This window comes from Peromyscus leucopus, chromosome 8a (genome assembly GCF_004664715.2).
Source record: "Peromyscus leucopus breed LL Stock chromosome 8a, UCI_PerLeu_2.1, whole genome shotgun sequence".
Lineage (NCBI taxonomy): Eukaryota > Metazoa > Chordata > Mammalia > Rodentia > Cricetidae > Peromyscus > Peromyscus leucopus.
In genome coordinates this window covers 31003992-31025851 of record NC_051085.1, presented here as the reverse complement: position 1 = coordinate 31025851, position 21860 = coordinate 31003992, and the positions used below count along the sequence as shown (strand labels likewise).

General features: G+C 46.7%; 1 protein-coding gene across 4 annotated transcripts in view; it reads left to right on the top strand.

Annotated features, from left to right (window-relative positions):
- Sash1 (SAM and SH3 domain containing 1) overlaps positions 1–21860 on the top strand; it is a 235332-nt gene that overhangs the window by 133384 nt on the left and 80088 nt on the right. For 3 of the 4 annotated variants that reach the window (XM_028861579.2, XM_028861566.2, XM_028861587.2), the window contains exons 3-4: positions 6709–6759; positions 6878–6927. In XM_028861579.2, the coding sequence (XP_028717412.1) occupies positions 6709–6759; positions 6878–6927 (101 nt within the window). The remainder of the gene's footprint in view (positions 1–6708; positions 6760–6877; positions 6928–21860) is intronic. The other variant, XM_028861572.2, reaches the window with a different exon arrangement.

Genomic DNA, 21860 nt, shown 5'->3' with positions numbered 1-21860 from the left:
CTTCTGAGAGTTTTATTTGTTTGCTTTTCCTGAGGAAAAAAATTGCTATCTGGTAGGGGAATATTGGCATAATGGACTGCTTACACGCAAATTTGCCGTGTGTGTGTGTGTGTGTGTGTGTGTGTGTGTGTGTGTGTGTGTGTATGGGGTTTCGGGGCGGGTCCTGGGGAGCCCTCCTGTAGGTGATAGAAAGGAGTTGGGTTTTCAAACAAGAATTTCTCTCCCTGGCGGAGCAGCAGTGTCCTGGCTGCAGTGGTGTGGTACCCACAGTTACCGATGCGCGATGAACATCATCACTTCTGTGGCCACAGTTACTTTTCCCACCACTGCGATCAACTACTTGACTATTATAGTTACTCTCTCATTTTTGTGACAAATACCCAGACAAAGGCAACTGAAGGGAGAAAGGGGTTTATTCTGGCTGAGGGCATAGAGTCCACGATGGCGGGGAAGGTCTGGAAGCAGGGGCATGAGGTCATCCCATCACACACCAGCAGTCCGGAAGCAGGCAGGAAGTGAGGCCAGGCTACAACACCTCAGAGCCTGTCCCCAGTCACACACTTCCTCTAGTGAGGCTCCACCTCCTAAAGGTCCCAGAACCTTCCCTAACTGCACTGCCAGCTGGGGACCAAGTGTTTAAACACAAGACTGAGTCTACAGGAAAATTTCAAACTCAAACCACAACACCAACAAAAAGCAAGTGGAGAAAGGAAGGACTTCTTTGGGTCATACTGAGAGGTGATACCGCCCACCATGGCCAGAGGGATGGCGATATTGTACCTACTGACTGTCAGAAGTGAGCATGCCCAGCTGGCTCCCCCCCCCCCCTATTGAACATGATATCCCAGTCCATTCAGGAGGCTTAGTCGAACCTCTCTGGAAGTGTCCTTAAAGACATATGCAGAGCCGTGTCTCCTAGGCCATTCCAAATCCAGTCACATCGGCAAGGATTAACCATCCATTAACAATTAACAGGATTGTCTTCACGGAGCCAGTCACTACTTCCTGTTTGAGGGGCTGGAACCATGTGTAATACAGTCAGGCATTTGGGCTGGGTGGGTGAACTCTGTTCTGGTTAAATCATGCTTCTCCTCCCTTCTCCACTGTAACAATTAGCACAACATAGAGTGTAGCAGTTTCAGAGTCGCAGAGAGAAAAAGTTGGCCTTGCGGCTGCGAAGGAATGAACAAGATCTTGACTAATGGCTGCTGCTGCGCCGTGAGGGTGGATTTATGTTTAGACCAGAGTAAACTATGCATCCAGGTAATAATTTTGAGCAATGAAGTAAGTTTGCTACAGGAATCGTTAAAGAAACAGATAAATCACAGTAATTTCAACATGGCACTTTTGCCATTCAATAAATGGGTATTTTAAATTTCATTTGCTTTTGAACTAAGTTCAATAATTTATAGAGTAAGTCATTCAAAGATTAATGCTCAGAAGGGAAGAAAATCACCACACAAGAACAGAAACATATCATTTATGTATATTACATCGGAGCCTTCTCCGCCTGTGTTTCCATTATAAATCCGATCTTGCAAGCGTTTATTATAAAAAGTTTGCCATGGGCTAAAGTTTGACTTTTGTCTCAACCTCCTGAGACTCTTATTTTTTTTCTCAACTAGTGTAACAGCTAGTTATGAGTTTTGTTTTGTTTTTTTTTTCCCTTTCAGGCATACGTGTGTGTGTGTGTGTGTGTGTGTGTGTGTGTGTGTGTGTGTGTGTGTGTGTGCGTGTGTATGTGTTGGTACTTGCCCACACATGTGCATGTGAAGGCCAGATGTTGGCATTGGGTGTCATCTTCTAGACCTACTAAACCTGGGAGTCAGGGTAGGGAGTGAGATCCGGTGACTTATATTAAGCTATCACCCAGGGTACTGTAATGCATTGAGCTTAAAAAGTGCTAAAGGACTTGGAATCAGGGTTTTATAGATGTCCAATTTCAGGCTGCAGTGGGATTTATCTCTGCCATTGCCTCTCCCTGGTCCAAGTGTTGATGACAGCCTGTCTAGTGAGCTCTGGGGAAGGGTGGTTAACCCAGAGGCAGGCATTCCATAGCAACTAGAGAGCTCTGGTGTTCACCCTTGAACTCTCAGGGCTTTATTCATAGTCTTGAATTTAAGATGTGGTGCTGCCATCTTTGTGTTTAAGTCTAAGAGAAAGAGGCTGGCATTATGAGTCCAGAAAGAACTTAGTGGTATTTGAAGCCATGGGTCCCTTGGAAATGAGGTCGAAACCAATCAAAGTAAGAGTAGATTGTTTGCCTGTGGATTTCCTCCCAAGTTCTCTGTCTAGTTTATGTTTGTTTGTTTGTTTCTGTAAGGATCTCTGCTGAGACCTTGCCAATGGGATCCTCACCCTGCTTTCTCTCGGAAAACTTTCTGTGAAATGTTCTCTTACATTTTCCGTGTGTGTGTGTGTGTGTGTGTGTGTGTGTGTGTGTATGCATGCATGCACCCACACACCCAGAACATTCAGGGAGAGATCAGAATGCAGCTTGAGGGAGCTGATTCTCTCCATCCCATGTGGGTCCCAGGGATTGAACTCTGGCCATCAGGTTTGGTGACAAGTACTCTTACCTACTCTTACCTACTGAGCCATCTCGCTGGCCTTAAAGTACTTTTCAGATTTACCGCTATCAGCTACTGGGCTCCCTGCGTTCATCCAGCATATGTCGAGGGAGCACTCGGCATTCTGTTTTTTCCTTGTGTTCCACTAAGCAAACAGTGGAGCCTGACTTTTTCCACCTCCTTCCTCTGGTCCTGTGGAGGAGGAGAAATTGGCCCTGAGCTGAGCTGGTGGGTGCTTGGTGTCCTTCCTCTCTGCCTTTGGAACAGCACAGTGGTTTACCCCTCCTTCCTTTCCAGCTGTCAAGTTCATTTGGCGTGGGATCCTGGCGGCAATAAGGGACAGAGAAATGTGAATTTCCACAAGAACTTGGAAACAGCTGGGCGGAGGGGCGGGGGACGACGACAGGGCATGAAAACCATTTTCCAAGACCTTATTTCTGCCCTCAGCTGAGTTTGGAGTCTGGTGTATCATGTAGTAGGCTTGGACACGTTAGAACAAAATATATTCGTTCAGTTTCAATGCCTGAGTGTTACATTTGACCCATGTGCTGTTAATGTAACTGGACTGCACATGTGTACACCTGGACAAGCAGGTGAAAGCACATATGGGAGTATCTGTTGATTTTTGGCAAGCAACTGGTTTTGCCTTGAGCTCTATGTATTTGCAAATAGTATTTTTGCTTACAAAAGTGCTGTTTAAAAATTTTTTAAACTTGAAAGTTCTCTGTGTATTGTTTACAAGGCTTAAGTATCTGGCTTCCAGATTTGGCTGTAAGCACAGGAATGTTGATTGCACCAGGGATCTACACAGGACCAGGTGGACTTTGAACATAGCTCTGACATGTTAGAAACACTGCCTTGTAAAAGTTATGTGTCACATTTGGTATAGAAATATAAATATTGTGGACAATAGCAAGACTAAAAACCAGGAGGACGGGCTGGCAGGATGGCTCAGGGTAAAGGGCTTCCAGTGGGAGCCTGGCCACCTGAGTGGCATCCCTGGAGCCCACAGTACAAGGAGAGAACCGGTTCCCAAAGTTGCCCTTTGACCTCTCCGAACACTCTGTGGCAGACTCACGCTCCTCCTGTCACATTAATAAACAAGTCAACAAATAAGTAAATAAGTAGAACTTCAAAAACAAGACCAAATCAGCAGGGCCTTAAGGGCAGTGGAGTTCTGTGGTGCTTCACAAGCAAGGGTGTGGCATGGGGACTGAGGGAGCAGCCAGTGCCTTAAGATGTTTCCTCTCGTTCAGGCTGTTACCCACCATTGTCTCCTCAGATCTACCCATTCTGGCACATTCATTGTTTTCCTTGTGGCAGAAACAAAACCGGCCTTCATGGTGTGCTACCCACCCTCCTTCTGGTTTCAATGTATACAGTACAGCATCACCCACCGCACACACAGGGCTGGGCAGCGGGTTCCCACAACCCGCCCCTTTACCCCGTGAGAAAGCACGTGGATGGTGATGGTCTGTGTTTGGGCTCGATCCCTGCCACATCCTCACATCTCTAGCTTTACTCCAAGTTGTCCTTGTTTCTCTGCTACCTTTCTCTGTCCGCCAGCAAAGGTTCTCTGCTGGTGTTTTGTGATTGTGTTCATCACGACCTTTAATAATGCACTTAGTAATCCGATGCCCATGAGGATGCACCACTGGACATGACTATGACCTGCCTGCCCACTTCCTAAGTGTTGGTTGATGTGATCGAAACAGCTCCTAAGCTCATGTAATATCATCCTGAAGAATATAACGATGGTTAAAGCTACTGCAATCAGATTATTGAAGAAATCTGATTTTAAACATAGCTAATGATACTGCTTCTGCCACACATGCCTGTTATCATATACCAAGTTGATCGGGGAATGATAACCTGAGCTGTGGGTAACCATAACCTGACAACTTGGGTTCTGGCAGCTCTGACGCACGAGGCTCAGCCATTTATCCCCAGTATGCTAATTCCAAAGTCAGAGGAGACTTCGAAGTGGCCATGTTAGGAAGAGAACCAGATAAAAGTCGCAGAAGGGAGGGCTGTCCAGTGGCCCTAGTCCATCCTCTCAGTGACTTCAAAGAGGTAGTTTCAAAATGCCAGTGCTGCCCAACTGGTCCTTCTGGAGCTGCAGAAGGGTGGGGCCCGAGGCTTGCTCAGTACCCAGATTTCTTAGAAATCAAAGGTTCAAATATATCTTCTGACAGCACACGCACACACATATGTATGTATGTATATTATAACAGTAACTGGAGTTTTAAGGCAAAAGCCTAACCCCAGCAGTCTCAATAGGCTAGTCCCAGCTGCTCATCTCAATATGTCCATCAAAGAGTAGTATTAAAAAAGAGAGAGAGAAGCCGGGCGGTGGTGGCGCACGCCTTTAATCCCAGCACTCGGGAGGCAGAGCCAGGTGGATCTCTGTGAGTTCGAGGCCAGCCTGGGCTACCAAGCGAGTCCCCGGAAAGGCACAAAGCTACACAGAGAAACCCTGTCTCGAAAAACCAAAAAAAAAAAAAAAAAAAAAAAAAGAGAGAGAGAGAGAATTTAGTCAATGTGGCCACATTGGGAAGGTTCCAGTGACTCCAAGCCCATCTTTCAGTGAGCTGACTTGTGTGTCAGAGGGATCAGAGGTCTGCGTAGGTGGGCAGTCCTTGTCAGACATTTGTCTTGGTTCTGTGAAGGTGGTCTGAAGATGTGGTACTGTCACGACATAGGAGGATGGATCTGGTCTCTGTAAGATCAACACTCCTCCTCCAGGGTGTGGCCTCTCCATTAGAGATAATTATCCTCATCTGTCTAAGAATCCAAGATGCCTACAGGTTTAGGACAGTGACCTTTCTTTACTATACCGAAGTAATGGGGGGAGACAGGGACTCCATGAAGGTAGAGGTGCCAGGCTTTCATTGTGATTGCAGTTAGCTGTGAGCCCAGGTGAAGAGGTATTTTTTGGGGGGGATGGACGGGGGAGCTTCTAAATGTCTGTTTCAGAGTTGCCCTTTGTGAACCTGCCTCAGTTGTACTTTGTGAACCTGCCTCAGAGAAGATAAGCCTTTGTTTACACTTGTGTTGATTCTGAATTAGTTTCTTTGGAAGAATCACCAGGGTTAGGCCCCATACGCTGCGGATGGCTCTTTTCTTCTAATTCCATCCAAATGTGTCCTTAATACAGCTTTCACCCTTAGACCCCCAAAGCCTGTCTCCGCCCACTGTTTACATCACATGTCACTCATTTCTCTCGCCTTGTGTTTTACATTTTCAAGGGAGACACATCCATTTACTCTAAAACAAGGGTGTTATAGGACATGGTGGATTTTATCTCTACAGCGGATTCCTCTGTCCTTGTGATTTAATGTTTCTCAATAAACTCACAGCATCATGCATTTTTATGTCATTCATCACCTGCAAGCTGAGAGCTTTCGTAAATTTTCAAGCAGGCCAGTTCATTTGTAATATATATGGTGATTTTTTTTTTTTAAGGCTGAGATAATATCCAGTTAGTCTTCCAGCTTTCTAACACACATTTACAACAAGCCTTACATTACTGAATCCTTTGAATAAATGCAGAATTTCAAAATCAGATTGGGAGTTGCCGAGATGGCTCTCCCAGCAGTCAAGAACCCTTGATGCTCTACCTAGCAACCTGAGTTTAATCCTTGGTTCCACCTGGTGGAAGGAGTGAAAGCTGGCCTCTGACCTCCACATGCATGCCAGGGCAGCAGTGTGTGCCCTCCCCAGTAAATATAGACAAGTAAATATAAAACCATCAGGCTGGAACTCCGCTGTTATTGAAAAATAAGCTTCAACAGTTGCGGTAAATTCAGTGTCTGGTGATGATGGCCCAGTGTATCTAGAGACTTATTCCACCATTAACCATCAGGGTCCCTCTGTTCATTGGTGCTTGTGTGTAGTAAAACTGTGAGCAGAGTATAGCAGTAGTGACGTCTGGTAAAGCAGTTCCGTTCCAAGAGTCTTGTGCTCCCATCTGAGAAGCATTTCAGGTTTTCCAGAAAATCCATTTATCTCTGCCATCTCCTCCCACTGTACAGCGGAGTGCTTCCCAAATCCTCCCATCTCTTCTTACACATCTATTTATCTTTCTGTGTGTGCCACGTTTGGGAGTCTCATTAAGGCTGCATCTGTTCTGTTTTAGGAGAAACCCAACGCTGGCCCCACGTCACTTCAGCTGCGGTCCCAGCTCGAAGTAAGCACAGCGACTTTCATCATCTGGTTTGGCTTCTGCCTCTTCTCTCAAGTGATATTCTGTAGGAACGAGACACCGTTGTCGCTTACTGACGCTGAGAACCTTCTCTCTCTTTTAGGAGTCCCTTGGCTTCTGCAGCGCTGTGTCAACACCAGAAGTGGAAAGAAAGTAAGTCGCCCTCCTGCCCCAGTCCGAGCTCCCGGGGAGGCGTCTGGGCTGGAGTGGGAGGTGATGGTCTTTAACGTCTTCTGGGTGGTACGTCTGCCGTTGGTGGGCTTTGCAGGCTGGCTGGGGATGCTTGCGGCTTTTCAAGAGAGCCGTTAATTTTGCATAGCTAGTCGTGGGGGGGGGTCCCCAATAAATGCCTGGAGCTGAGGGGGCAGGGCAGCTAAATCAGCTGGGATAGGCTTTCCTCTTTGAACTTTGCTTTTAATAGAGGATGAAAAGCACGAAGGAACCAAGTAGAAAAATAAAAATACATTCCAATGAAAGCAATGATTTTGAAAGGTCCCCCCCGGACCTCGTTTGGGCATGCTACCTCAAAACAAGCATGTGATGCCTGTGTAAGAAGCTGGCACACGTGCATGAACCTTTTCTGTTAAAGGGATATTTTTGTTTTCTTGTCCTCACTTAGGCGCTGTAATTTCTGTTCTCATAAAAGATAATGCTAGGTTTTATATTTTCAGTGTTCCTTTTGGACAACTTCAAAAACCAAAACCAAATGTCTTTATCTACCGGTTTGCCCCCTCTCTACTCTGTTCCATCGTAATCATGCTAGAATGTTCTCCATGTGATTTTTTTTTTTCTTTCCTGAAGTAAAGAAATTTAAAGAAAGGCCACATCTCTAAGCAGACACTTCCTCTGGCCCAGGGCCACTTGTCCTGTTTTGTGCCAAGAGAGGCAGAGAAGTGGTTTAGGAACGAAGTATTTTAGGAATGAGAAGCACACGCTGGGCAAGTGTGTGTGTACTTTACAGCCCCCTCGGCCTAATCCAGCCACGTGTGTGCTGTTGGCAGAGACAGCATCGAGGAGTGAATGTCGCTTTATCAGAAAGCTGCAGCTCTGAACAAACCTAAAGGGGCTGAGTAGGTTTGGGTCAAGACTAAAAATAATATCGTTAGGACCAAAGAGCCAAAGAAAAGCAAGGGTTGGGAGGCAGACGCACACAGCGTATAAGAATCTCTTGGTTGAGTGGACTTGGGTCCTGCCAGGATCCTCCTCTTGTTGAGGCTGCAGTAGGCCATGGGTGTATGCGGACCCTGACTTGGAACATGGCGGTACTGAGGTGCTGGAGAAGCATTGAGAACATGGGCTGTGGATTCTCTTGACCTGCTCTATCGCTTGGGTGTGATGGAGGCAGAGAGCTCAGGTGTTCCTTCAGCATCTGAGTCCTCCAGGAAATAAGAAGGGGAAGCGACTCACCCAGTTAGGGTTAGCCTTGGTTAAGCTGGGCATTCCTTTCCCTCAGTGGTGGCGACTCCTGTTTTCCGTGTTTGTATCCTTTCCTTGGAAATATGGTGGGACTTCTGTGGCCCGGGGGAGACTGATGGACTCCTCAGAGGCTAACAAAAGAATTGGCTCTATACCTACTGTTGACAACACCTCACCCTCACCCCACCTCCCCTCCCCCCCATCTACCATTTTGCCTCTGTTCTTTTAATTGGTTCAGGTTTGAGTATTTTTCCAAACATTCTGAAATTTTTAAAATATTTTATTCACTTCCCTAATTATAGCATTCTTTTTTAACCTCAAAACAAAGCTTCCATACTCAGAATCAGCATTTACTGATGTGTGTATGCTCTTTTGTTCTCTGTCTCCGGGACACACACACACACACACACACACACACACACACTCTCTGACAGAACCGCAGGGGATTTACCAAGAAGAAAACTTACAGTGAGTTCTCCTGACTTGCAGCTCAGCTTTCTTCTTTGTCCCGATGCTAAGACATTTATGTTTTTTCAATTGAGCACTTAAAAAATTACTCATGGCATTTTCATGCATTGTCTGAAAGGGTTTCTTAGTCTCTTGTAACTTGCTTTTTTTTCCTTTTTTTGAGTAGGCTAGTTTTTTTTTTTTTATGTTAGGGCTTTCTTGTTTCTTTTCTTCTCCACAGTCATTACGTCAGGAGGCTCATGATGCCTGCTAATCCCATGATTGGAGATAATGAATTTTGATGATCTGTTTCTCATGGTATCTGTCAGGCTTTCCTCTGAGAAATAGTGCTTTTCTCTGGGTAACAAACAAATATTCTGTGGGGGAGAATATCTGAGCCTTGAGCACAGCCTGCCCCTCATCAAACTTTGACCAGGGTTTTAGATCCAGCAGTTTCTCCTGAGTCAATTTTTAACACGGTGGCCATAAAGTAGATAAACACGCATTAGTTGATAATTATTTTTCGATTAAAATCTTCTAAGAGGTTTCAGGTTTCGCCTTGTCTTCAAAGATGAGTGATCACTCCGAAATGTCTAAGTCGGATATAGTTAGAACAGATTTAATGCACGGTTTACTTTGAAAAGTTATTCGTTGGGCTTTCAGGTGCAGATACGTTCAACTGGAAAATCCCTGGATGCCTCCTAACCCCATACCGACTGGCAGTTTGCAGTTGCTTGTTGAGGCTGGGGAAGATGGCCTGGCAAACCCGTTGGTTGTGTCTGGTTAGTGTCCGCTGAGTGCCTGCCAACTAAAATACCAGTCTGACTCAGAGTGTTGCTTTATGGGCAGAAAATTCTTCTGCTTTTTATTTGGCATGTAAGAGAGCTTACTAGACAAAGGGAGACATGTCCTACGACAGTCTTCTCGTGGGGGACAGAGGCTCAGGGACCACAGGCAACTTAAAGACCAAGATCAGCTGACTCTCTGGCTCCTGCCTTCTGGATCCAGTGACACCCCCCCCCCAGTTGTTGTTGGGGCCAGAGCTCACATGCTTCTCACCCTGCTGCCCCAGGTAAAAGCTTTGCTAAGACAGGGATCTAGCGTGGATTATGATACAAGGTCTGTTTCTTAAAAACACATTACTTCTTCCAGTGGCACTTAACACCAGGGTTTCAAGTCTTAAGTTCCAGGAAGTTAGCTTGGACCAAGGGAGGTGAGTGAGTCTATCATGGAGAGGAAAAGGAGTGAGGAGTACTGGCACTCTTGCTTGGCACCACATTCCTTGGTGACCCTGTCTACTTTGGAGGTAAGCGTCTAGGCTCCCCACACAACATAGAATCAAAGGGAAAGACAGTAGGAAGTTAGGCCAGTGGGAAGAGAAACTGGATCCTCCTGCCCCGTCACCCCTGGGACAAACACCCTCATTCATCCCTATTTTCAGCCAGGTGGTGTTTGTCTTATTTTGTTTGTGGCACTGGTGATTAGACATGGGACCTTATGTGGCATGTGTTAGAGCAGATCTGTTCCTGAGCTGCATGGTTAGCCACATGCTCCTACTCTCCTGCCATAGGCTTTCATTGAGAAGATAATCAAGGAAGCGAGGAAGCTTTCATCTGACTGAGTCTTTAATTTTTACAACTATCCACATTACCTGTCGATGAGGTACAGTGTCCACATCCTGGCCCTGATCTTGGATTGGTGTCTGCTACTGTGAGGGTTGAACATGAGCCAAATTTCTCGTTAGCAGCTATTCTCAAAGATATCTGAAAGGAAAAGCCTTTTCTTCTTTCCTTTTATTTTTCTTGGCTAGGAAAGATCTTTTATACCTATCAGGAATTAGGTTAAGTGTGAGTATCAGGAAGCCTGACACACAGTGACATAAAGAAATGCCACTTTTATTGGATCCATTTTCTTTCCATTCATATACTTAGGACTGGCCCTATGACTCAACAGGCTTCAGGAAGCCAGGCTGTGGTTTCTGGTTTTGTTTTCTTTCTTTTATAAGAGCTGTGAGGGAGGGTCATCATGACCTCAAAGTGACTGCTACATCTTCGAGGCAAGGAGTGGAAATACAGTGAAAGGGGGGTGGGGATGGCAGAGTCATGCCTTTAAGAACGTTTACCCAGAATCCCTCCTGACCCTATTCCTGATTCTTCTCTTTGTTTCTTCACGTGGCTACTGTTTACCAAGCACCGACTTGGAATGGAGGGCATGCAGACTTCTGGGCACTAAGATGTAGCGATGCCAGAACAGGTAGCTCTCATTTGAAGGGAGAGAGTTATAGAAAAAGGATCACACCTTTCATCGTTTAAATGGTGGTGTGTGGACGAAAGCAGAGTGTTGGATGGGTTCAGGCCCTCGCTTTGGCAGCAGGTAGACTTAAGTGTGCTGTGACGCAAAGAGACCCCATGATGTGTTCAGCTGCCATGAATCGATGACTCCTACCTCTCCACTGTGATAGGCTGAGACTCTCTGAAACCATGAGCGAAAGTACCCCCCCCCCCAAATAGCGGTTATCCAATTGCTGAATCACAAGAGAGTTTCAATAGCTGAACCCACTTTTGCCCTGAACAAATGTCATTCTTAAGAGGGAGAGTTGTTGTTTGGTGGGAAATTAGTACTTTCCATCAGAGCTGATATTTCATTTATCTTAAATACACATATATAAGACTGATCTGAAAATGAGCCAGATGCCTGACAGGTAATGCCAGAATTTTCTATTCAATATGTTCAAGGAAGCCATGAAGCTAGTAGTCTCTGGGGCCCATCTGGGTTTTTGTTTGTTTTTTTAATTTTTATTGTTGTAGAGGTGGTTTTTGTGTGTGTGTGTGTGTGTGTGTGTGTGTGTGTGTGTGTGTGTGTGTGTGTTTTTAACTCTTTTACTCTTTGGGGGCCTGCCACCCAGCTTCCAAATAAATACACAGAGAATTAGTCTTAGTTATGAATGCCCAGCCTTACCTTGGCTTGTTTCTAGCCAGCTTTCCTTAACTTAAATTATCCTGTCTACCTTTTGCCTCTGGGATTTTCCCATTCTCTTACTTCTGTAAATCTTATTCTTACTCCGTGGCTTGCTGTGTAGCTGGGTGACTGATTCCTTCCTTCTTTCCATGATTTCTCCCTCTATTTATCCTCTCTGCCTGCCAGCCCCGCCTATTTCTCTCTCCTGCCTCACTATTGGCCGTTCAGCTCTTTATTAGACCATCAGGTGTTTTAGACAGTCAAAGGAACACAGCTTCACAGAGTTAAACAAATGCAACACACCTTTGCATCATTAAACAAATGTAACACATCTTCAACTAATGCTCCACAGCAGTGTTTTCATAGAGATCGTTCATATGGGTTGCAAACTGGAAAAGAAAAAGAAAAAAAAAAAGGAATGTGAGGTTTAGGGTTTATTGTCTACCAAGAGTGCTTCCAGGTGCTTGATATACATTCAGTACTATGAGTGCCTCACTGTGAGGCTCTGTCCATTATGGTCCCTTAATTTGCAGACACAGGAAGTGAAGCACAGAGAGGCTGTTAAGTTGCTCAAAGCTACACAGCCGCTGAGTATCAGAACCCAGATTTGATCCCAACTAAAGTAGCCAAGCTTCTGGCCACAGCACTGTAATTCCAAACTGTTTGCAATTGTACTGCTTCAGCAAATCCAGAGGGCAGGAGGTAGGGGTTGTGATGGTCAATCATCAGTTGTCAACTTGACTGCATGTAGATCACCATGGAAACACACCTCTGTGTGTCTATCGGGTGCTTTAGAAAGGCACCGTCCCAGGGGCTGGGATCCCAATCTGAATATCCAGCTGGGTAGCAGTATTCAGCCCTCTATGCTTCCTGGATGAGGACACATGTGCCTGGCCACCTCATGTCCCCTCCTTCATGCTTTCCCCGCGGTGGACTGGATCCCTTGAGCCTTGAGTCATAGCAAATCTTTCTTGTCTTGTTGCTTCCCGTCAGGTGTTGGGTCACAATGAGAAAAGTAAGGAAGGTGGAGTCAGATGGGTTCATCGGCATTAGATAAATAGCAGTTAAAACCTTTATTCTTCTGCTCTTGGAAACTGGGGTCAGGTTGACGCTCACCGTGATCTAACCTGAGCCTCAGTCATCTATTTATTTACCGAAGCAGGAAAGTCTAAAATAAATTGCAGAACTTCACCGTTGCCAGTATTTATAACTTGTTTCTTACTACGCCTTTCACCAGAGTTGAACATTCGTTGATTTAGTTTCACCCTTTTCCATCCCGAGGACTACACTTGAGCTATTTTATGGCCAGCAAACGTCCAGATATATAGGGCAGCAGACAAGGCCGAGAACTAAAGGGAGCCAAAGGCAGTAGAGTGGGTTCTGTGCTCCAGCCGTGGTTAGAATGCAGTTGGTGATCAGTGCGTGCCCTGTTCACACATACGTGGGGCTCAGCACTGCTCTCCTGCCTCATCTGGCAGCTGAAGACTCTTGTTAGTGCATCAAACTCCTCCTACTGCCCCTAACCCCGCCCCCTGCCCCCCCCCCAGGCTCAGGAAACTGTCTCCCTCCTCCTTTCCTCTTTCCTCTTTATCTTCCTGTCTTCAGGAAGCCCCTACCTGACTTCTTGCTCAGGGCCCCGACTACTCTCCCTGCTCCCTACACCTCCAGCTCTGTTTTCCTGTTCCCTTTGAGCCCCGTGTCCCATATCCTGTCCTCCTCCCACTCGGCCACCTCAGGGCCTGCCACCTGCTCCCCAGGCAGGTTTCTCAGGCGGGTCCTGTCCTGTGGCATGCTTAGCATCTGAACTGGCTGTGTGACCACGTGGGATGCTCCCCTGCGTAAGATACTTGGGTGTCACTGGGACCAAATATCCCGACAGAAGCAGTTTAAGGAGGAGTTTATTTTGGCATATGGTTCAGGGGATTCAGGCCATCCCATGTGGAGGGCACCGTGGCAGCATCAGTTCCTCGCCCTGACAGTGAGAATATGAGGTTGTTGGCCACATCCTGGAACCAAAGCACTCCAGCTGGAAGTCGGGGAGCAGACTGAAGCCTCAAAGGTCGGTTCCTGGTGATCCCACTTGCATCCTCCACGCTTCCTTTCTCAAGGGTTCCATAACCTGCCAACACAGCCCCGCTAGCCAGAAACGACATGTTCAAACACATCGTTTTAAATCACAGCTTCCTTTTTCATCTTCATTACGTGAGCAAGCTCCGTCCAAGCTCAGCAATGGGCTTGCTTACCCGGCCAGGTCTTTCTGGATCCAGCCTTGAGATGAGCCGGTTATTCCTATAGTAGTCATTTAATTGTCTTTAATTTCTTCATGTTTCATGAGCTCTTTGAAGGAGATACCATTTTTTTGAGACTACGTAGCTTGCCTGAGGTCCCAGAGCTGGATTCAAACCTGTCAATCCAGTCGTAGGGTCCCTTTGTCCATCAGGTAGGGGTGATCTGCCTGGTTCCAGACTCTTGAGTTTGGATTCAGGCACTCCCTTAGCAGCTCTGCAATCCTGGGGCCAGTTCCTGACTAAATGGGGTGTAATTATAGTAATTACCTCACTTAGTAAGCTATCTAACACACAGTGAGTACTCTGTAATCTTATCTATCACTATTATGTGTCTAATATGGCTCAAGTTCATGCCCTTGCCCATGGCTCTGGTGACTTATATTCTTGAACCTCACATGAGTCAGCCTGGCTGGAGCTCTAAGTCTTTCTCCTTCTCTGCCTCTTCCTTGGTGCTCAGGGCCCATTCAATGCTTACCTCGAGCTCACTCCCTGACCTGGGTTCTTTGAAATAGGACGATGGCAATGGATGGTTGGTTCCCAGATGCGGAATTGCTGTCTAGAAGACCCCTCTTGGTCTTATGATTACCCAGTCTGAATAGGTGTCTCCCCAACTGACAGAGTATATGAAGACATGCTTTCTGCCTGAGAATATTAACACTAAAAGGTCACTTTCAAAACCATTTAATGGGGAGAATAGTGGCTTCCATCAATCTCCCATCTGTTTCTAAAGACTGTCCCCTTGCCCCGCCTGATTCCATTCTGCAGTCTGGTTCAAACCTCCTTGCATTTTCGTCCTCTTTAAGAAGAAACAGTGGATTCCATGTAAAGGTACAATATCTAGAAACACAATGGAAAATACCATCGTTACTGAATTCTTCTAACTTCTGAAAGAAGCAGTTGTTGGGGGACGTGCTTTTATCTTTTCTTTGGCGATTCCTTTGTTGAGTTGTGATTCAGATGTCTTGTCGTTCTTCCATGAAAAGGACACAGTAAGGGACTGTAGAGCACTCCTGTGTGGCCCTGGGTTTGATTGGCAACACTGCACACAGGCAAATGAGAGTACAGTTCAACCAGTTTTCAGTATGTTCAGAGTTTCACAGACATCCGCATCATCAGTTTTACAGCTTGTACTTATTCCTTTGTGTATGACCATACGGCCTTCTGTGTATCCACTACTGACGGATGGCATTGACATCCTTCCCACTTTTTTTTTTTTTGACTTTGTGAAGAATGCTGCTGTAGATACCTGTGTGCACATATGTGTTCTTGTTTTTATCTGCTTAAGATCTAGTGCACACACAATACAGTGTATTCACAGAAGGGGAAAATGGTGTCTCGTGTAGTCACAGCTAATTGTCATCATTAGCACACGCATCCATCTTACACCATTTTCACACCTCAGAAGAAAGTTGATGCCCCATAGCTGTGACAGTCCTATGGATGTCAAAACCCTAAGCAATCATCCATCTGCTCTCTCTCTACACTTGTAGCCTTACCATATAAACGCAGAGGAAATGTACTTTTGAAAGAAAATTTGTTATGTTATAGTGCACCATTAAGAATAGACCCTTGTATCCGATTCTTGGTAACTTTGTATCCAACTTTTTTTGAAACATGTAAGAAATCATTCTCCTTGTAGTAAATTGTTTCTCTATAGGCATGTTTCTGAGCTTGGGTCTGTCTAGGTGAGGAGCTGGGGATTCATTCATCTTTGCATGTTCCCCAAGGACAGGGTCTGCAATCTGATGTCACATTGATTTTCCTCCTATGTGACTAGGTTCTGGCTCTAGAACACCTTCCTAGATGTGGGAATTCACACGTGGAGGGGTTGTTTGTCCTCAGAAGTAGAACTGATTCACTAAAAAGAATTGATGAGGTTCTGAGATTGCTAGGAAATCCAGGTCAAGCCATGTCCTCTGGAGCTGAGACTAATGCATCCTGTCTCTATATCCTGTTTGTGACAGGGATGTGGGGTGAGATGGACCACCAGTGTTCCCATGGGGCATAGGCCTACATGTTCCAGGCCTGGGTTTGCGTCTGTGTGAGGAAGGGAGGAAGTCATGTGGGGGGGTGTGCCTTCGAAGAAGTGAATCAGTTTTCCTGCATGTCTGAAGATGGGCTGACCTTCCTGCAGGCTTTCTGTTGTGGGAGGTGGGCACAGTACCACAGAGAGAATCAGGGCAGCCCGGGCCATCATGATCTAGTCCTCGAACTATAGTTCAGTGTAGGGTGTATAGACAGAACTGCAAAGTTAGGTTCAGGAAATAACTCTGCTGGACCAAAAGCCACCTATTAGCATATACACTATATATTCTTTTGCCTTAATCAGTTTATTAATTACCATCTATGCTGAGGTCGGGGCACAAGGACAAGGGCCTGTCCAGGAGCTGGAGTTTGAGTGAAGGCCCCTCTGTGACTCATCAAGGCCCTTTGCCACTCTGGGCTCTCCCTTGTACACTTCCGCCTTGCTGGGCTGAGAGGTCTCGGGAGGCTCCTCTACCTCAGGCACCTTCCATTTGCTGACGTCAGCACGGGGGGGCGGGGGGGGGGGGGGGGGGTCGCTTGGAGGTTTGCCTGTGTTATTGGTAGGAGTGCCAGAGCCCAACAGAATCTGTACCCGCACTTCGGCTTTGCCAGTCACGTGATCAGAAACAATGGATTTGAATTCTCTAAGCTCTGGGCTCCTAATAGATCAGCCAGGCACAGTATCAGGCTGTCCATACACCTGGTACAGTGCCTACCTAGCCTGTTCCCTCACCTCAAGGGGCTGTGCTGTGCCTGGCAGAAGCCTGCCAGGGTGTCTGTCCTTAGTTTCCTGGCTGGGGCCATATGCAGAGCTAATCAGTGGCCACCATCACTTGGTCACCCCACATGACTCTTGGGTCTCCTTTTCAATGTCACAAGTTGGGGGAGCCGCTAAGGAACAACAGCCATTATCATAGAGCCCATGTGGTCGGTGTGCTGAAGTCCACGCTTGTGTGTTTATCTGCGTCCACATGTGTGCACGCCGTGGCAGGGCATATTTGAGGGGCTCAACATTCCTGAATGCAGGGGCTGGGGCCGGGCAGCAGCTGCGTCGCCAGTGTGCTCTGCCTCAGCTGTTCTCCACTGAGAAGGCTGTTGCCCTTCATTCTGTCTGGTGAGTGAGCTCCAGCTGGCCTAACCTCAGCTGGAGGCCGCGTGCCTGGGCGGGCGGCTTCCTGCGAGGTGGCAGGCTGTGTGTGTGTGTGTCGTGATTGTCAAGGCTGTTTATCACATGGAGGTGACTGCTGTGTGCCTGCCTGCCTGCCTGCCTGAGAAGTGAAGAGAATATTGGGTCAGTGCTGAAGGAGGGGAGAAACGGAGCATCTATATGCAGGCTGCCAGCAGAATACAAGGGACTTGCCTGGAATTAACCGAGGGATCCATGTATATCTGTTTTCCTTTTAATATTCCTTTATTTTTATTTTATGTGTATGAGTGTTTTGCCTGTATGTAGGTAAGTATACAACACACTTTCCTGCTTCCTGTGGTGGCCGTAGGATCCCCTAGAATTGGGGTCACAGATGCTTGTGAGTCACTGTGTGGGTGCTGGGAACCAAACCCAGGTCCTCTGTAGGAGCAGTAGTTCTCTTAACTGCTCAGCCATCTCCCCAGCCCGCTCCCCCCAACCCCCAAATATCTTTTTAAACTGCTAACAAATCTATAAAGTGGATGGGATTTTATAGTTAAGGAAACCAAGGTTCAGAACGATTAAATGATAGCTAAGACCACAAGGCCTGGGCTGGGAAGATCAGAATCTCATATCCAGGTCTGGTTATCTGCAGGCGGCAGGGCTTTTCGCAGACACCTCGCCACCGGGGGAATAAAAGAGTAATATTCTTTGGAGAGACCCCTGATGGTCTAGGCAGCTAATAAGACTTAATTTAATAAGCACTTAGCACATTTCTGGCTTAAACACAAACTCACTAGATCCTGGTAATAGAAGGATAGAAACAAACCGTGGAAAAACCATCATGGGAGAGGAGCCTTGGAAAGGAGAGAAGAGGCCTTGTGGGGATGGACATTGAAGTTTGTGTAACTTCGGGCCTCAGTGAAGCTGCGTGTCCAAACTGCGTAAGGACCTTCTTTATTCTGGGATTTGACCTTGTACGTTGGTAGGGGCTGGGTTCCACAGTCTGGGTGAGGCTGCTCCTCCAATGTCAGCAGAGCAGTGATCAGTACTCTAGTTTTTTAAAAGGTTCCATGTAGAGCGGGCAGAGCAAGACAGATGGCAGCCAACCAGGATGGGTGGAACGATAGCATCGCTCAACATCCCCAAGCAAACCGTTAAATCCATCCTCGCAGAGGACCCAAAGGAGTTATTGCTATCCCTCCTCAACATGCCTTGACTCTGTGAGTCAACACCCACCTGAGTGACACAGACCACTTGCTGTCCCATGCCGCCCAAATCCAAAGGGAACAGCAATGACACCCGCTGGCTGCTCCTGGTCTTCAGTGCCTGTGCTGACCTTGAAGCACAGAAAGTGGCCACCTCTACTTCTGCCCTCTGCACCTCACCGAAAATGCTACTGTGGTCCATCCACACCGGGACCCATGCAGGGAAGAGGATTCTGGGAGCCCTGATGCAGGTGATCTGTGCTAGCATACTCCATGTCCAGCACAGGTTCCTAAGGAGTGAGCCAACACCTTCCTACAGGTTTTCTCAGCAGAGTAGAGAGGACGTGCATCCCAAGCAGAAGACAGGGACCAGCAAGGGTGCTTGGAGACAGTGGCATGATGGTAGGCTATGCGGCCCTCTTCTGGCTCTTGGCAGGCCTTTAGAAGGTCACACAGGAATCCCACAGTGTGGGAAGGACCATTGTTGGTGTGAGATGGATGTCTGGTGGCTTCACGGAGGCCTGAGCATCTTTTTGATCATCTCTGATGGTCTGCTGGTTCATTCTGTCGTCCTGCCTTTAAGGAGTGCCTCCTGTGCCCTGGGAATACACAAGGTCAAAGTGTATTCTTGTGAATAGCCTTGTCCAGATGAGACCAGACAGACAGGAGACTACTAGAAGTGGCCTGGCCGCTTGTTCAGCATCCCATTCTTGACTGAAAAAAAAAATCTTACTACACTGTTGCTTGGTTTCCTTTAGAGATGCGGGGGGGGGGGTAGGATGGGGCAAAAGATGAGAAAGGATAGAGCTGGTGCTGTCCTGTCCATCTCTGGATGCAGCCATTCTTCCATCCATATCCACACCCGGGACCCACCCGGAGTAGAAAAGACAGGCCTGATGGAGTCATCTCTGGCTGTGAAGCCCTGGAGACTGGAGTCTTGCCGCAGATTGCTAGGCATCCAGTTGGGTTTTCACGAAATGCTACCCAATCCAGAGTCTTCTCACCCAGATGTAAGGGCTCTGTTTCTCAAATACAGGCAGAGTTTGGGGGGCGGGGGTCAGTCAGCTGACGCTGAGAGACCCTATGTTCATGATGACCCTGGCAGAGCTTCCTGGCATCCTGGTCATCGCTAGCAGGTGCCCGATGCGGTTGCTTTGGATAAAACCACAGGCTCAGAAGTGGGTGGCATGTGAAGGCAAAGTAAAGCCAGCCTGCGGATGAGATACGAGGGGTAGTGCCAACTGCCCAGTGGTTTTTTTTTTTTTTTTTTTTTTTTTTTTTTTTTATGCAGAGGGCATGAGAGGTCTGACTAAGATAATGCTGAGGAATTTCAAAACGAGATACGATAAGACAGGGGAGCTTGGGTTCCCATTTTCATTGTGTTTATAATGTCATCACCCATCACGCAAGTGTCTGTCCAAGAATTTAAAGTGTCCCAGGAGAAGACAAAGCTCAGTGGCTCTGCCCAGTCACCATGGAAGGAAGGGACCCAGATTCAGGTCACCACATTGTTCACACTGCCTGGGGAGAGAATTAGGGCAGGCAGGCAGGCAGGCGGCTCCCACGGTGGTGTCCAGGAGCGCCTCTAGCTAGGAGAGGAAGGGTCCTTCATACTCACAGTTCTCTGGCTTTGACCTTCCGAGGCAGCCTCCCCAGCCTCCCCACCCCCTCCTGTCCCCGGAGCAGGTGACAGAAGAATGCCTCCTCAACCCCCTGTCCCTGCCTGGGCCGCCGGCACAAGCAGCCAGTGTGGCCAGCAGGCTTGGGTGATGGTGAATGAGAGCTGCTGTTTGTATCCGCCACTGAGAAAGTTCTGACCCGCTTCCGCCGGAGCCGTTACCATGGCAACGCCAGGAGGAGATAATTGAATGGAGCCTCTTTCTTCCTCTCATCCTCTCCCCTCCCCGCCCCACCCCGAAAGGCTGGACCTGGTCAAGACTGCCTCCTGAGGCCTGCCCTATAACAGCTTAGTGAAGAATGCCGGCCCCCCTCACCTGGGACCCATTACCCAGTGTGCTCGTGGCCCAGAGTCGTGGCAGTCCATTTGTACACCAGGTCTGCAGGCCTGCCTGCCCGGCAGCGGCTTGGTCTCCAGAGCTGAACGCCGAGGTGGCCTCCTCATATGTTCAGGCAAGCTCCATCCCAGGCTTCCTCACTAGGAAACTTTTTGGGGACAATAATAGATAGATAGATAGATAGATAGATAGATAGATAGATAGATAGATAGATAGATAGATAGATAGATACACATACTCACAAACTTTTCAAGAACTAGAGGGAAGAATAATTTTGTTTCATAAACAGAATGAATAGCAACTATGTAACTGTTAGGCAGAGCAGTTTCCTTGTTCCTTTTTGTTTTGTTTGAGTTTTGCAGCGTGGGCACCACACAGAGCCTCCCACACACTGGGCAAATGCTCTGCCCCTAAGCTATACCCCCAAGCCTTAAAGGTTTTATTTGTTTGTTTGTTTTTGTTTTTCCTCCTTCTTAGACTATTCAGGCTCATATAAAGTTACTAATATTCCTTTACTTTTGTGAAAAATAGATTTTGTGGTGAAAAGAATGCACCAACCCCATTTTGTTTAATTTCTTTCAATTTTGCTTTAGGCAAAACTAATGATTCTTAAGACATAAAAACCTAAATAAAAGTTGAAGTTCATAGGGAAGCCGTAAAATGAAGGCACTGAGGTTGACTGGGCGCAGTAAACAGAGTCAACAAGATATTCGAGGTTCTTTCCAATTCTTTCCATGCAACTCTTTATTTGTGTGCCTGTTGAGGGATCATCAAAAGCCAGGGTTTGAGGCTGGGGAGATGGCTTAGCAGTTAGGAGTGCATACTGCTCTTGTGATTGTTTCCAGCAGCTGCATCCTGACAGCTCACAACTGCCTGGAACTCCAGCTCCCGGGTACCTGATGCCCTCTTCTGGCTACATGGGTACCTGCATGCACATGCTGGAAATAGAGACATACAGACATACACACCACAAGTTTAATACTAACCATCATCATCATCATCATAAAATAATAGTTGTTTATTTGTTTGTTTGTTTTTAAGTCAAAGTTTGATCTGCGGCTTCAGACTCCAGAGTCTTCAAACCTGTATTGCACTTTCTTTGCTAACACTGTGGGCTCACAGTATTGGACCGAGCACTTTGAGGTAGTGGTGAAAATGATGATGTGGCCTTTGTATTTGTGGATTCCAACTTGTATTGAAAAAACACTGGGCTCGATATTTGAAGAACTGAACTGAACTCCCAGCTCTATGACTTACAACTACAGCCATCTCCCCTCTAATATACAATATTTTTGTTTATATGCTATATGCTTATCTATCTATCTATCTATCTATCTATCTATCTATCTATCTATCTATCTATCTATCTATTTGGCAAATGCTTTATTGCTGACCCAAGCCACCTGCCCAAAAGATACTTAAACTTTCTAAATTGTTCATTTGTACCCCAGATATTACCCCAAAACAGTAATATTTTTGAACCATATGTGACCATGAGTAGTTGAAACTATGAAAAGCAAAAAACAAAAACAAAACAGCAACAACAAAAAAACCCCTCATATACAAGTGACTCCTGTATCAGTTATGTGATCTTGGATAAGTC